Below are 15,231 nucleotides of genomic sequence, written 5' to 3'. Positions count from 1 at the left end.
ACACCTGCACCTGAAGTGTAACTATTTAATAATACATTTTAAGAATGCTCACATATGAAAGATTAACAAACAAATGAACAAACAATTAACATTTTATTATCTGGGCTGACATCCATTTAGTCAACAAGTATGTAACATATTAACTTATTAACATGTCATATAAATACAGTTGTGGTCAAAAGTTTACATACACTTGTAAAAAAACATAATGTTATGGCTGTCTTGAGTTTTCAATAAGTTCTACAACTCTTATTTTTCTGTGATAGAGTGATCGGAACACATACATGTTTGTCACAAAAAACAGTCATAAAATTTGGTTCTTTCATAAATTTATTATGGGTCTGCTGAAAATGTCACCAAATCTGCTGGGTCAAAAATATACATACAGCAACAAAATTTGTCAATTTTGGTGATGTAGCCAGTTGTGTCAATCAAATTAGCTTCATGTCATGGCCTCTTCACTTCTTGTAAGTGATTCTGATTGACTACAGCTGTTGACTTCTCATGAGCCCATTTAAATAGGGCTCATTTGACCCAGTGATTAGACTCAGCTACAAAAGCTACAATGGGAAAGTCAAAGGAACTCAGTGTGGATCTGAAAAAGCGAATTATTGACTTGAACAAGTCAGGGAAGTCACTTGGAGCCATTTCAAAGCAGCTACAGGTCCCAAGAGCAACTGTGCAGACAATTATACGCAAGTATAAAGTGCATGGAACAGTTGTGTCACTGCCACGATCAGGAAGAAAACGCAAGCTATCACATGCTGCCGAGAGGAGATTGGTCAGGATGGTCAAGAGTCAACCAAGAATCACCAAGAAGCAGGTCTGCAAGGATTTGGAAGCTGATGGAACACAGGTGTCAGTCTCCACAGTCAAGCGTGTTTTACATCGCCATGGACTGAGAGGCTGCCGTGCAAGAAAGAAGCCCTTGCTCCAGAAAAGGCACCTTAAGACTCGGCTGAAGTTTGCTGCTGATCACATGGACAAAGATAAAACCTTCTGGAGGAAAGTTCTCTGGTCAGACGAAACAAAAATTGAGCTGTTTGGCCACAACACCCAGCAATATGTTTGGAGGAGAAAAGGTGAGGCCTTTAATCCCAGGAACACCATGCCTACTGTCAAGCATGGTGGTGGTAGTATTATGCTCTGGGGATGTTTTGCTGCCAGTGGAACTGGTTCTTTGCAGAAAGTAAATGGGATAATGAAGAAGGAGGATTACCTCCAAATTCTGCAGGAAAACTTAAAACCATCAGCCCGAAGGTTGGGTCTTGGGCGCAGTTGGGTGTTCCAACAAGACAATGACCCAAACACACATCAAAAGTGGTAAAGGAATGGCTAAACCAGGCTAGAATTAAGGTTTTAGAATGGCCTTCCCAAAGTCCTGACTTAAAACCCATTGAGAACATGTGGACAGTGCTAAAGAAACGGGTTCATGCAAGAAAACCATCACATTTAGCTGAACTGCACCAATTCTGTCAAGAAGAGTGGTCAAACATTCGACCTGAAGCTTGCCAGGAGCTTGTGGATGGCTACCAAAAGCGCCTAGTTGCCGTGAAAATGGCCAAGGGACATGTAACCAAATACTAATGTTGCTGTATGTATATTTTTGACCCAGCAGATTTGGTGACATTTTCAGCAGACCCATAATAAATTTATGAAAGAACCAAATTTTATGACTATTTTTTGTGACAAACATGTATGTGTTACGATCACTCTATCACAGAAAAATAAGAGTTGTAGAACTTATTGAAAACTCAAGACAGCCATAACATTATGTTTTTTTACAAGTGTATGTAAACTTTTGACCACAACTGTATATTTATATGACACTTCTAGGCTTGCTAACAATTCCTTTGTGTTTATTCCCTAGGTCATTAGTAGTAAATAGTAGCTTGCTAGAAGTTGAATAATTGTTCATAAGCAGACCTTAAAATAGAGCGAATAAATTAATCAATTTAGCAATAAAGGTTTTATGATTTACTTATTTTTTTTTAAATATGAAAAAAAAAACAGAATTTAAAGTTTTGTGATCATTTAAGCTTTAAGTTTTATGTTTCATTTGTGGACATTCCTAGGAATCCTAAATGGTAATCAAAGACACTATAATAATTAATAAGTAAATGTAAGAATGTTGTCTTGCCTAAACTTACATTACAATTTTAAATTAAGGTGCTAATTTGACACTGACTGATGACGTTGTGTTACAGAAGATGATGAAGAACTACACAGTTCTGAACACTGTACGTTTGCTACCAGAGCTCAAGCACTTCCTGCATTCGGAGCCACGTAAAGCTGTAATTAGTGCTAGTAATGATAATTGATATCAGATAGGTCCTCTGGTAATAGCACGTGTGAAATGCTCTCCTGTTAAGCATGACTGCTGATATCAAATGAATGCTGTAGAGAAAGGAGGGGGGAGGAAAAAAAACAACAACAAAAAAACAACAACAACAACAGCTGGCTTAATTGCATTCCCGTGTCTCTTCCCGTGGTGGGGAGTGCGATGTGAAGAGACAGCTCAGGGTCTAGATAACAAGGCTGAGGATGGCTCGGAAGAGCCTTGCCGTCTTCTTTCACGCCGCAGCTCTAATGGTGCTCCTGTCCGTATCCCCCACCTTATCTCCTCAGACATACTTCAACGATAATATCCTCACGCTGATCCGGACGTTGGTCACGGGAGGTGCCACGCCGGAGCTGGAGGCGCTGCTGGCGGAGGAAAACGCGCTGCGCGGAGGTTACAGCACGCCGCAGACGCTGGCTAACAGGGACAGGTGTCGGGTGGCCCAGCTGGCCCTGTACGACGGGCCCTTCGCAGACTTAGGGGTAAGTGGGATGCTTAAGAGGAGCTGACACGTTTTGTCACTTTCCCCAACAGCGTGCGGTCCCCTGTCCCACGCCTCCACCGCCCGCTAATGCAAACTGAACACACCGTGCATGCAGAGGAGGCCCAGAGAGAGAGAGAGTGTGTGTGTGTGTGTGTGTGTGTGTATGTATGTACAGGAGGCAGTTGGGTGGAAAAATAAGGCTGTCTCAAACCATTCCTCACTTTTTTTCCCAACATTATCAGCTGTGTAACACTGATCCCCATTTTTTAGTCCATGTCACAATAGTGTTCTGGTTATACAGAGATATACAAAGAGCTCAGTGGGTATTTCTCTACCTTAAAATCCCTTACTGCAAGACTTTGTACAGCAAGTGACTTACCGTGTCCCTGTGCCTCTATCACAAATATTCTCATGGTACAAGCACTTCTCTGAAACAGCTGCCCAAATTCTAATGTCATATATTTTTCTCTTCTGTCATTTCTCTTTCAGGATGGCGGCTGCTACGGGGACTTATTTTGTAAAGCATTAAAAACATACAACATGCTGTGCTTTGGGATCTATAGATTAAGAGACGCGCACCTAACTGCACCGAGCCCGTGCACGAAAAGGTGAGACTGTCTATTTCTGACCATACCTCCTCCACAGGGTTTCACTCTAAGCAGCACACTGACAGGTCTACAGTCCACAGTTAAAACAATCAGTCTTTTTTACTTTTTGTCCATTTTTAATAGTTGTAGAAAAGTATGTACAGTAAAGTATGCAATAAATCTGTTGCTAAATATAAAACATACAGCTCTGAAAAAAATTAAGAGACCACATCAGTTTCTGAATCAGTTTCTCTAATTTTTGCTATTTATAGGTATATGTTTGACTAAAATGAACATTGTTGTTTTATTCTATGAACTGTGGACAACATTTCTTCCAAATTCCAAATAAAAATATCGTAATTTAGAGCATTTATTTACAGAAAATGAGAAATGGCTGAAATAAAAAAAAAAGATGCAGAGCTTTTAGACCTTAAATAATGCAAAGAAAACAAGTTAATGCATCTTGGCATGTTCTCCTCCACCAGTCTTACACACTGCTTTTGGATAACTTTATGTCACTCCTGGTGCAAACAGTTCAGCTTGGTTTAATAGATTGTGGTTATCCATCTTCTTCTTGATTATATTCCAGAGGTTTTCAATTTGATAAAATTAAAGAAACTCAAAAAAATTAATTTATTAAAATTTTACAACCTTGCATACAACAAGCAACCATCTTCCCATCTACCCTCCCACCCATTTATTCTCCCACCCACCCAAGTTTTTTTATGACGTGGCATAGCAATAAAACACACCAAAAATTATGTAAATACAGATGGGCTAAGGTGCCATTTTGACTCTTGCATTTAGCACATAAAGCAAACACATCTGCATAGATAGTTTGGAAATAATGTAATATATGCAGTACTTTGTACTGAATTACCTGAAAACTTGTATTTATAGAACATGACTGTAACTTATTATTTTTAAGTGGTCTCTTATTTATTTCCAGAGCTGTATGGAAATGGGAACCAAACATATAATACAGTGTAAATGTAGTTGATCAGCTAAAACATGCCAAGAGTCTGCCATTTGCTTCTTTCCCTATCTTTGCAGTGGAGGCTTCTATATTAGTTTGTCTCTAGAATTATGACAACTATAGTGCTTCAACTGTGTTTTGACTGGGTAAAGAGTTATGCATATAGAGTGTGCAGTATGTAGTGTGGTGAAGATAAAAAAAAAATTTAAAAATATATATATCCACTGTATATTTTTAAGCATTATTTAAATATAATTATTTTTTAATAATCCCAATGATCTTGCAGAGGTTTTAAAAGTAAATTCTTTTAAATGATGATTTACTAATATTGTCTTTCATCTTCAAAGATTACAGCAAATGCCTCTGCCTTCACAGATATGTCATCACCAACCCTCCCTACGAGTTTGAGCTGGTCCCCACAGACTTGATCTTCTGCCTGATGCAGTTTGACCACAATGCGGGCCAGTCTCGAACCAGCCACTCCTCTCATTCCTCGCACTCGTCCAGCAAGAAGAGCTCCTCTGTTCACTCCATCCCAGCCACCAACCGGCAAAACCGCAGCAGCAAGGCCCGCGAGGCCCGAGACAAACACAAGTAAGTATGCTCTTTAACTCATTAGACTATGAGTCTGTGCTCTGTGTGTGTATGTGCGTGTGTGTTTAGTGACTGCTGTCTTTTGAGTATATGTCGCACAAAAAAGGAAATATGTTTGTATTTTTGTATCTAACACTCCTTGTTATGTTTGTGAGTTTGCTCTGTGGTCAACTGCATGTGACCTTTGCTCTGAGCCACGTTTAGAACCATTAGTGCATCGCCTCATCTCAGCCTCACCATAACTCTGGACCATACAAGCACTGGTCTGCATTTGGCTGTTCCATTGTAATGATGCATTAGAAAAAACTAAGGGAAATGTATAGGCTTTATAAGTTCCTAAAAGTTCTCAAGCTTTCAGAAGTGATTACTTATTGATGGCTTGGCCTAAAATGATTTTTTTATAGATAAATGTAAGTGTTAATGCTCAGTTATTTAATATTTAATCAAATTCTGTCTTAATTGATTGATTAGGACTGGTTAGACAGGTCAATAATTGTAATAATATTAGATATTGTCAACTAATTAAAAATATCCCGGAGTATTAAAAATTTAATGGAATGTTAATAGAGGTTGTTTTTACTTCTTTTCACTTCAAGTAAATGTGTGATAATTTAGGTGTGCAAGAATTTGCACATTGCTAAATTAAGGCTATAAACCTTAATTTAAAACTTAATTTTCTTAATATAAAACAGCATATCATTTCAGCACTATACGTGGGTTTAAAATGACCATATTTGTATCAGGAAGTACATGTCTTTGTATGATGTATTGAATATCAGTGTATGATTGTGTGTTTATGCACTGATATTTGTATATAAAATATATACAAATATCTTTTCTCTAGTTTTTTTTTTTTTTTTCATTTGTTTAATTGATGCAGGTTAATGTGACTGTAAGCCTATCTGACATGGCCTAGATCTTTATTTCATTTAATGTTTATAGAGCATTGTAATAGTGCAGGAGTCGACCACTCAAGTCCATTCATTGCCTTCCTGAGTGTTTTCATCTTCATTTGTCTTTGTGTGTGTAAACTGCAATTGCATGTCCATGTTTAAGTCTGTGCTTATTTATTTTAGCAAAGTTTTAGTCTAAAGGTTTGAATTCGGTAGTTGGGGTGTAGAGCTGGTAAGGATTAATAATACTCTGCAGATGCAGGGAATCATTTTTTGGATTTTTTTTTTCCAGGACATCCAAGTAAAATACATGAATAGTTTATAGTTGATGTGATTGAAAAATCTAGCCTTTCCAAAACCCTGCAACTGCAAAGTGTTATGGAAAGTGATATATTTATTACTAACTGCAGTATATTTAATTACTAAGTAGAGAACTTTAGGCATATAATATAAAACTAGATAGATGATAGATGTGCAGTATTAGTATTTAATTACTCCAGCAGCCATGCGTTTATCACTTATTTCCATGTAATAAAGAATATATGTAATACAGAGCCATACAAAGTTAGTACTTTGTAATTATATGTGATAATATAAAATAAATATACCTTAAGTACATTTGATGTTAAGGCTTTAATGAAAGTGAACTGTTTTTTAATCGTTTTCTAAGATATTAAGCTAACATATAAACTATATATGGTCATGTCAGTAAGCCTGTTTTAGACATGTTCCTTGCCTTAAGAACTGTAAAACTTACTTAGACCACTTCTTTTTCTAAAGTGCAACAAGGATGAATAGAATGGGCCAAGGTATGCAAGTTAATGATTATGCATGATATAGCACCTGTTGTGAGATATTTGAATCATAACTCTGTCCGTGTGGAGCACTGTTATGAGAGGGGATGTTGATTTTACTTTTTTTTAAGGAAGTCATGCCTACATTTCACCATTGCTTTCGAATAGAAAGCAAATGGCTGTTGCTGCTGCCTAACTCTCTGTCATGCTTAGGGTCATCTGAGCATTGCATGTGGTTGATCATCTTCCTCTACACCTTTTTTACCTCTATACCTGAGTTCATCTGATCCCGTTCTCTGCATGGCCCCACTATTTCTTTGGTTTTCTCTTCCATTTATGTCCCAATTGGTTTGGTTTCTTGTGTTAATCTGAGACAATGTGCACTGTGTGAGAGGTCTGTGTGTATGAACGTTCTTCCTATACATCAGTCTGATGATTTGTTAGTGGCAAAACTTTATTTGGATGAGTAACAATAGGTTTTGTGCTAGGGCTGGGCAATTATTACACTTTTCTGAAAAATTTTAGAGGCTGAGAATCCCAAGAGAGTGTACTGTATATTTCTGAAATGTAATACAAGAATGCAAAAGCATTTCTAACACCAAATATTTTACACAAATTGATGTAAACACAAGTGGGTAAGATGAACCACTGGTTAAATTTAACCCTAATGCGTTCATTCTGTGGTTTATTTTCCTCTATAGGCACCAGTTTGGGAAAAGTGCTTAGTCTAGCAAATCAAAGCTACATTAAACTGTATAACATTTAATTGTATTAAAATTAAAATAAGAAGTTGACATGATCATCACACAGATAATGATATTTTTTTGCTTAGTTCAGATTAGAAGCCAGCCAGGTAACTTACTAGGCAACTTAAGTTAAGTTCAAAGACACATTTTAACAAAAGCTAAAGATGGAAATGGATGGGGATTACAGCAATATTTTATCATTTTTATTCGTTTTTTTTTTTTGCAAGAAAATATTATTGAATAGATATATATTAAATATATATCGCCCAGCCCTACGAGTGCTCTTTCCCACTTTACGCAACAAAGTGCAACATATTCCAACTCTAAAGTGTGGATTGGCTCGGTCAGAACTTACTCATCCAGACCAGGGGAAGTTGACAGCTAAATGTTCTCCTCGTGGCAGAAGTCTCATCAAAATGTAAGAAAGGAAAACATGATGAGAAGCCCGGTCCCTCTGAAATTGGTTCTCTTAACTCTTGCCGTGCCGGAGGATGTCTCAGGGCAATACGAGTGCCAGTATCAGTAGTGAACTCAGGGGAATAGAGCGAGGTGGCTGACTCCTTGCACCACCGCAGGCACAACTCCACTCACATCAAACGCCCGTGCTGTGACACTCTAGCCTGCAGGCCTTCGCTGCCTGACACTCCGAGCTCCGCACACACTTTCACATTGAAAGTCGGAGTTAGAAATGTCGGGAGTGCTGGAAAATGACACCGCCTGTGGGAAGTTGAGCAGGATGAGGAGCGAAATTCACCCCACACGTTGGCTTAAAGTCTGTAATATGGCACGTTGTGTCTCATTTCCCAGATTTGCGCGGTTTACAGTGAGAACGAAATGTCCGACTTCAGAGCAGACCTGACCCCACCGTTATAATGAATGCAGCAACACAGCATGATGTACCCCCCCATTTCTTTACTCTACAGTGTGTTCCTTGATGTGTTTAGAGGCTGTAAATGCTCTTTTTACATTTTTTACATTTCTTGCTGTCTCATAAAGAGAGAAAGTATAAGCACTACTATTAGCATTAGCTTTAGCAGAATCACAACCTGTATTTTCACCCTGTGGTTGTGTGGAATGTGAATGTGGGTAGAGAGAAAGAGGATTTGAGAGCTTAGTTCATCTGTGCAAGTGTTTCATACTAATGCTGTCCTTTCCATCTTCCCCTGCTTCTCTCCTGCCCGGATGTCTCCCAGAAAAGAAATGGTTTACAGATGAACCAGAAAATGCCTACCCAAGGAACATTCAAATCAAGCCGATGAGCACTCACATGGCCAATCAAGTCAATCAGTACAAATCCACTACCAGCCTGATTCCACCTATCAGAGAAGTCGAAGATGAATGCTGAATCCCTGGCCTTTGATGACGTGGAGGGAGTCGGAGCATCCAGTCGTTTAAACAAAAAAGAGAGAGAGAGTGAACATGATGAGATGGTTACGATGATGACGATTCACTGTACTTCCCTTGCACCACAGCTCAAGGGTTTTGTTGCGATCATGGGAACTGGAAGGGACCTCTTATGTGTATACCTTTAACGTTACTTCCATGCTTTTGGTAACATTTAATTTCTAAATGTATACATAGTGATGTACATAATGACAATCAAGTAAGGATTGTACAGCGCCCCCTAGCACTTTTTGAAATTATGTTAAAATGGAAAAAAAGTACTTCCTGTAATTCTTTGCAATATCTCATTTCTGTGGTGACCTGACTCTGTGCAGAAGGGTTTGTGTTATGGAGGATGAGGGTCACAGTCACTCAGCTCATCCTGACATTACCCAAAGAACCTCATCTGAAGCGTCAGATAAGCCCCACTCCTTGAGTTACGCATCCTCATCTGCTTCTTTTTGCACTAAACGTAATCAAGTTATTGTCGAAAATAACTTGAAGAAAAAAAGAAAAAAAATCACCAACATCAGATGTTGCTCCGGGTTGCTCACTGGATCACGGAAAACGTTCGTTTTCCTTCCGAATTCACTGCATGGCAGGATTAGCAGTGTGTAGCAGGAACAGTTGCGTTCAAGGAAATGAGTGTGACGGCTGTGCACCAGGGGCATTCATTCAGCTGAGTAAATGTTGCGTCACCCAACTCGGACATGTAGAGAGGGAAAAGTGGTCTCGTTTCCATCCATACACACCATCCAGGCCATCATATACGTGGGAATGTATTTGCCATATTTCTCTAATAATGCAAAAGAGTGTCCCCAACGTAGCCCTACAAAATTGGCAATACATTACGAGGATATGCACTACTTTTGTTGACGTCTTTCCATCGTGCTTGACTGCTGGTTTGCCGTGGTTGGAAAAAATTGTGGTGCGTGATGAAGGCTCCTAACGAAGCCTAAGGAAACGAATCAAATGCGTGTTGGTGCCTGTGGATCTGTTGTCCATAGGAAATGAATGGATTGCACACTGCACTCACCTGCTGATAATAATCCTAATGATGATGATAATAACTATGATTGAGCTTTTAAACCATATGTTAACCAACGTTCTGTCTCAATGGAACATTGTTAAAGCTGACCTTATGCGCTAATCATTAATTAAAACACATGACAGTACAGTTTGATATGCCACATATTGCGAAAAGTGGGCATCCATGGTTCCTCCTTTTGAGTGAAGCCACTGCCTGACACATTGTTGGCACAGAGGCAAAAAAAGACATGCTTGGATGTTCTCTGTGACTAACTGTGATGCCTTAAAAAAAGATCAAAGAGGTCAGCAGACAGATACAAAAGACAAGCTCAATCATAGTTTGTCAGTTATCATCCAAAAAGACGTGAACCTTGACAATATCTTTGTGTTGCTTTGGTGTAGTAGACTGGATCGAATGCTAGATCTACACTTAACAAGACTGGAACACGCTTGTGTAGCCTTTACGTTAAGTGGGAAGTATACAAATACTAAGCAGAACCTTTGGACTTTGCTTCGAAGGTTCTGTCAGATTTATACATACTGTACGTACATACTTATTTTTTATCCACATGAGCGTAATCATTTTGTACTTATTTTTATACATATCAAAGAACTTTATTTCTAAATTTATCTTAAATGCATCTTACCAAGTCTACAGTGCACACCAATTCAGTTTGTCCATTTTTACCCTTGGGAACAGAACATATCACATTGCTTTATCAAAAAAGGAACAAAAAAAAAGACAAGACAAGATTAGACGAGCTACATATCTAGCTTATGTTATAGGAGACAACCTGAGTCACAAAGGTACAACCTCAGCTCTTTGTTCGTTCTCCTAGGAGTGTGCTTTGAAACGTGGGCTGCTTTGAAGGACCTTTGTAGCTATATCGATTATCAAATTGTGTAGACTACTATGTTTTATTTTCATTGGCTGAGATAAATAAAAATATATGAATATATATATATATATATATATATATATATATATATATATATATAATGAAATTCATACAGTGCTTAGATGTAAAACAATAGTTTAATTTCAAATGAATTAAAAGCGATGGTGATAAGCTTCTATTGACTTAGAAGAGGGTGCATGAAGAGGGGCAATTGTTAAAAAAAACACCTACCGTTTGCACCTACTCTTTCTTTTCTGAGGGTAGAACTGAGAACGCTGTCGTTGTTAATATTGACCTAAATTAGGTCTTCAGAGGATTCAGAGGACTGTGCTGAAGTATTTTCATGTGCATACACCTATAATTATACACTGGGAACTGTCTGTGTGTTCAGATGGCACAATGAGAAGAAGACCTATAGAGACGCTCGGTCAGCAGTGAGCCAATAGCCATATATGATTGTAGACATAAGAAAAAAAAAATAACAAAACGACATCGCTACGATTCCATCTACTGTGGAAAAAAAGCGCATAGTGTCAAAGTATGTTGTGTAAATTCTGCCCATTATAGGCCACGTTTTATTTTCCGACAAAAAAGGATCTCAGCTTTAATGTTTGTCTAATGGATGTAGTATGATCCTACTGCAGCCACCTAGGCTTTGTCCTGAAGTGATATTTTGAATTGTGAATACATTGATGTTACACTTTTGTAGCAAGTAGAGTTACTTAAAAAAATAAACGATGTGAGTACAATGTATGTAAAATTGGACTGTCAATAACATACTTGCTAGCCTGAAAAAAAAAAGAATTCTGACCTAAAATGAATCATAAATCACTTTACATTGGAGTTCAAAGTCAAATTATCTTTTATTTTCTTTATAGGTGATTTGTCTATGTAAGATCCTTTTCCTGTAATGAAACGTCTGCGGTACATTACAAAGAAAAGCTCCAGAATTACACTGAAAGCAGGTTTCATTTGATGAAAGTGCTGTATAATAGAGGGATTGGGAGTCTAGCTTAAGTTTCACAGTAGGCATGCTGTATTTTTATGTGAATTCTTTAACGTCAGAGTTTACATTCCATTTTGCTAGCTTTTGAGGCTTAGTTTTGCTACAGTGCTGCGCTCATCATTTGTTTAAAGCTATCACAGTCACTAATTTTGTTTACAGAGTTCTCTTTATCTGTTTTATCTTTTTTTTTTTATTATTTAGACTGCTCAGAAATCAAACCTGACAATACAACCTTAAGCAGGATGATTCATTCAAACCAAAAGCAATCGGTACACATCTCAAACCTTTACCCGTTCAGTAGATTTGGGACGTTTTCTATCCCCCAGTCTGTCCGTCCCCAAAGTGATCAACAGTGGTCGTCCTTCAGCTTGACATTCTTCTCCAAAAAAAAATATCCACAGAAAACCCAGATGATTTGTACTGTTTGTGCTGATCATCATAAGGTAAAAAGATATCCTCTACATATTAATCAGACTGTTTAAAGTGCCATGACAGTGTCTCTTCTGCAGCATCTTTCAGACATGTGTTAAAATCAGGACTCACACTGAACAGAGGCGTCTAACACTGGCATGGAGAACATCCAAGCTATCCACGCCTCCATGCCAGTGCAGTGCCAGGCAGTGCGGCCAGCCCAAAGGAGGAACACATGAAGACCCACTATAGCGAAAAGTGGCATCAAAATGGGCAAAAAGTATTCACATATGCATAAGCCCAGCTGTACAAACTTTACCACGTGTGGTTTTAATACATACCACCATAAATAATGAACGCAGTGAGACATAAACTGATGGACTAACGCTGACTGAAAGATGCAGCAGGGGCACTAATTGAGTTTTTTATTTATTTTGTGAACACCTGTCTACTTGTTCAGGAGTGTTTTAGCCCAATGATATCAACTTCAAGTGCAAACTTACTGATACACGTCGTACAACACTGTCGCATTGCGTACTTCTGGCAGTTTTACGCTACAGTAAAGACTGAGTGTTACTAAACTAAAGTAAAGTAGGAATTGTATAGAATAAACTGCTGTGAGGGAATGAAGTCTTAAAAAGCTGAACTGCATTTGGATGATTTTTTATTTTTATTTCAATAAAGCATATATTTAATTATTGGCATATTCATTACAGGAAAAAGGAGTTTCTCATAGAAGATTTAATCGTTTGAACTGTTTTAGCTAATGGATAAATGGAGAAATTGATGGTGCTGAGTTGATCTACCTGACTCTGTCAAATATAACCTGCTGATAAATATACTGTCTTGTACAAAAAGTTTGTACATAAATTGTACATGTTTCTTTTTGTATTTTCTCAAATTAAAATGGATGTATTTGTGTTCTAAAGCCTGAGTACTCGTCTGTTTTTCCAATAATGCAAGCGAACACCACACAAATAAGCCATTGGTTATTGACATTAGACAGCATGCTGATGGTAAGTAAGAACAGGGAGTGATTACATGCCCAATATGCAAATATATGGTGTCAGGGGGCAATGAGAAAGATATGTTTTGTATATATATATATATAGGGCCTCAGCCCATTAGTATATTAAAGTTGATTAAAAAGTCTTTTTTTCAATGGCTCAGCAAACATTTTAGGTTTAATCTTTTTGAACTTCACTCAACTTGATCATGTTAGTTCATCTGATTAAAAAAAAACACAAACTCACCTGAACTACACAGCATTTTCAATGAAGCTCAATGAAGTGTAAGTGCAGTGGAAACTTTGTCTAGGCTTTATTCCTGTCCAATAAACTACACAATCTACATAAACATCACTATATAGACACAACTTTATGTGCTCCACACTTTATGTGAGTCCTATTTGGTTGGCAATAATGTTCTACTAGGATTGAATCAGCAAATTGTTGCAAATTAAAGTAGCCGTATGGATTTATTAGCAGGGCTGTCTACAGACATTTGGATAAGTTGAAAAGTTACTTCAGTAATTCAGTTCAAAATATGAAACTCATATTATATAGATTATATAATATGGATGTAGATTATATAGTATTACACACAGTTATCTATTTTAAGCGTTTATTTGTTTTATTGTTGATGATTATGGCTTACAGCTAATAAAACCCCAAAATCAAAATTTGAATATTATATAAGACCAACTGGTACTTTTTGGCAGTGTGCCAAGCCCTGCTGGAAAATTAAATCTGCATCTCCATAAAAGTCGTCAGTCAGAGGGAAGCATGAAGTGCTGTAAGATTTTTCAGGAAAACTGTGACTTTAGACTTGATATAACACAGTGGACCAACACTAGCAAATGACATGACTCTCCAAACACGCAGCGCTATTGAGCGAGAATCTGACAAGGGCGCTGTTTTTGGGACACAGCCAATTGCTTCAACTACCCCCCCCCCCCCCCCACCCCACGCTGACAGAAACAAGCACCATGGACATAACCAGACAAAACAAGAAAAAAAGTCCTGCCCTGATGGCACCTGATGGCACCTGCACAATTCATGGCACTATGTGTAAGTAGCTGCTCTCTAGCTTTCTTAAAAACACATTTCTGCCTTCATTTAATCTCTCACATGAAGATTTTAGATTATATTTACCACAGTAAATGCTGCTGGGGTGACCCACAGACTTCAGGTAGTGAATTTAATGTATTCAGCTTTTAGGTGGAACTGAACATTCATATGTGGACTGTTTGTAAATTCTGCACACCATAAATAGAAATATATAAGGGTCAGTGTAAGGTGCACGTTATTCTAGGGTGGAATTAAAAATGTGAACATAAAACTAAATGTTCTCTACTCCTGTGACTGTAGTAGTGAGGAATGAGTTGCTCATATATGAGTAGTTCTACAGTAAACTCAAATCAAAATTTTTAAATTAAAGGCACTGTGGCTGACTACACATGTATCAGAGGAGATATGTGCCTGTCCGTACCCTCCAGGAGTCTGGAGAATCGTAAGTAATAGGGGCAGTCCTTCTGAATGGATGGATTAATTGGCTAAGCTGAATAAGGGAGAAATAGCCTATTTTCCTATCTAGTTGAAATCTAAATTTTTGCAGAAACCTTTACATGTATTACTCATTCATTCATCCTTTAAAATTCTAGGAGCCTACCCTGGATTATTTGGCAGAAGCAAGAAATATCCCCTGGGTAGTGCACTAATCCATTGCTGTTTATTTTACGTATTCAACAAACCTAAACCAATTAAGAATCCACACTATATTGTTCCTGTATTAAAAAAAACGATTTATTTTCACATTTTGTATTTAACTAGTGTATTTTTCAGTATGATATTTTGGATGTTTTATATTTTACACAGCTTTGTCTTCATTTTTTAAAGGTGACAGAAATTCTGGAAGCGAATATAAATGTGACCTTTTTGTCAGTAATAGCAGACAGCGAGCCCGGGTGCAAATTGAGTGTTGTTGTATCGCTCAAGGCTAGGGTTTGAGCTTGACCCTCCAACAAGCTAAAATAAAGAGAGGTGGAAGTAGAACAGATGTTGGTTGCGCTGCTGATTTGTAGCCTGAT

General features: G+C 37.9%; 1 protein-coding gene across 18 annotated transcripts in view; it reads left to right on the top strand.

The window, feature by feature from the left end:
* The window catches only part of kcnma1a (potassium large conductance calcium-activated channel, subfamily M, alpha member 1a), a 258,450-nt gene extending 245,379 nt beyond the window's left edge, over positions 1-13,071 (top strand). For 12 of the 18 annotated variants that reach the window (XM_049481018.1, XM_049481012.1, XM_049481011.1 and 9 more), the window contains 5 exons: positions 2,629-2,823; positions 3,315-3,433; positions 4,764-4,982; positions 6,656-6,684; positions 8,609-13,071. In XM_049481018.1, coding sequence (XP_049336975.1) covers positions 2,629-2,823; positions 3,315-3,433; positions 4,764-4,982; positions 6,656-6,684; positions 8,609-8,760 — 714 coding nt within the window. In that variant the 3' untranslated portion in view covers positions 8,761-13,071. The remainder of the gene's footprint in view (positions 1-2,628; positions 2,824-3,314; positions 3,434-4,763; positions 4,983-6,655; positions 6,685-8,608) is intronic. The other 6 variants (XM_022684875.2, XM_022684874.2, XM_022684876.2 and 3 more) reach the window with 1 other exon arrangement.
* Positions 13,072-15,231: the final 2,160 nt, after the last annotated feature.

Source organism: Astyanax mexicanus, chromosome 7 (genome assembly GCF_023375975.1).
Source record: "Astyanax mexicanus isolate ESR-SI-001 chromosome 7, AstMex3_surface, whole genome shotgun sequence".
NCBI classification, from domain to species: Eukaryota; Metazoa; Chordata; class Actinopteri; order Characiformes; family Acestrorhamphidae; genus Astyanax; species Astyanax mexicanus.
Note: the sequence above shows the minus strand (reverse complement) of the source record. Positions and strands in the feature narration are given on the sequence as shown.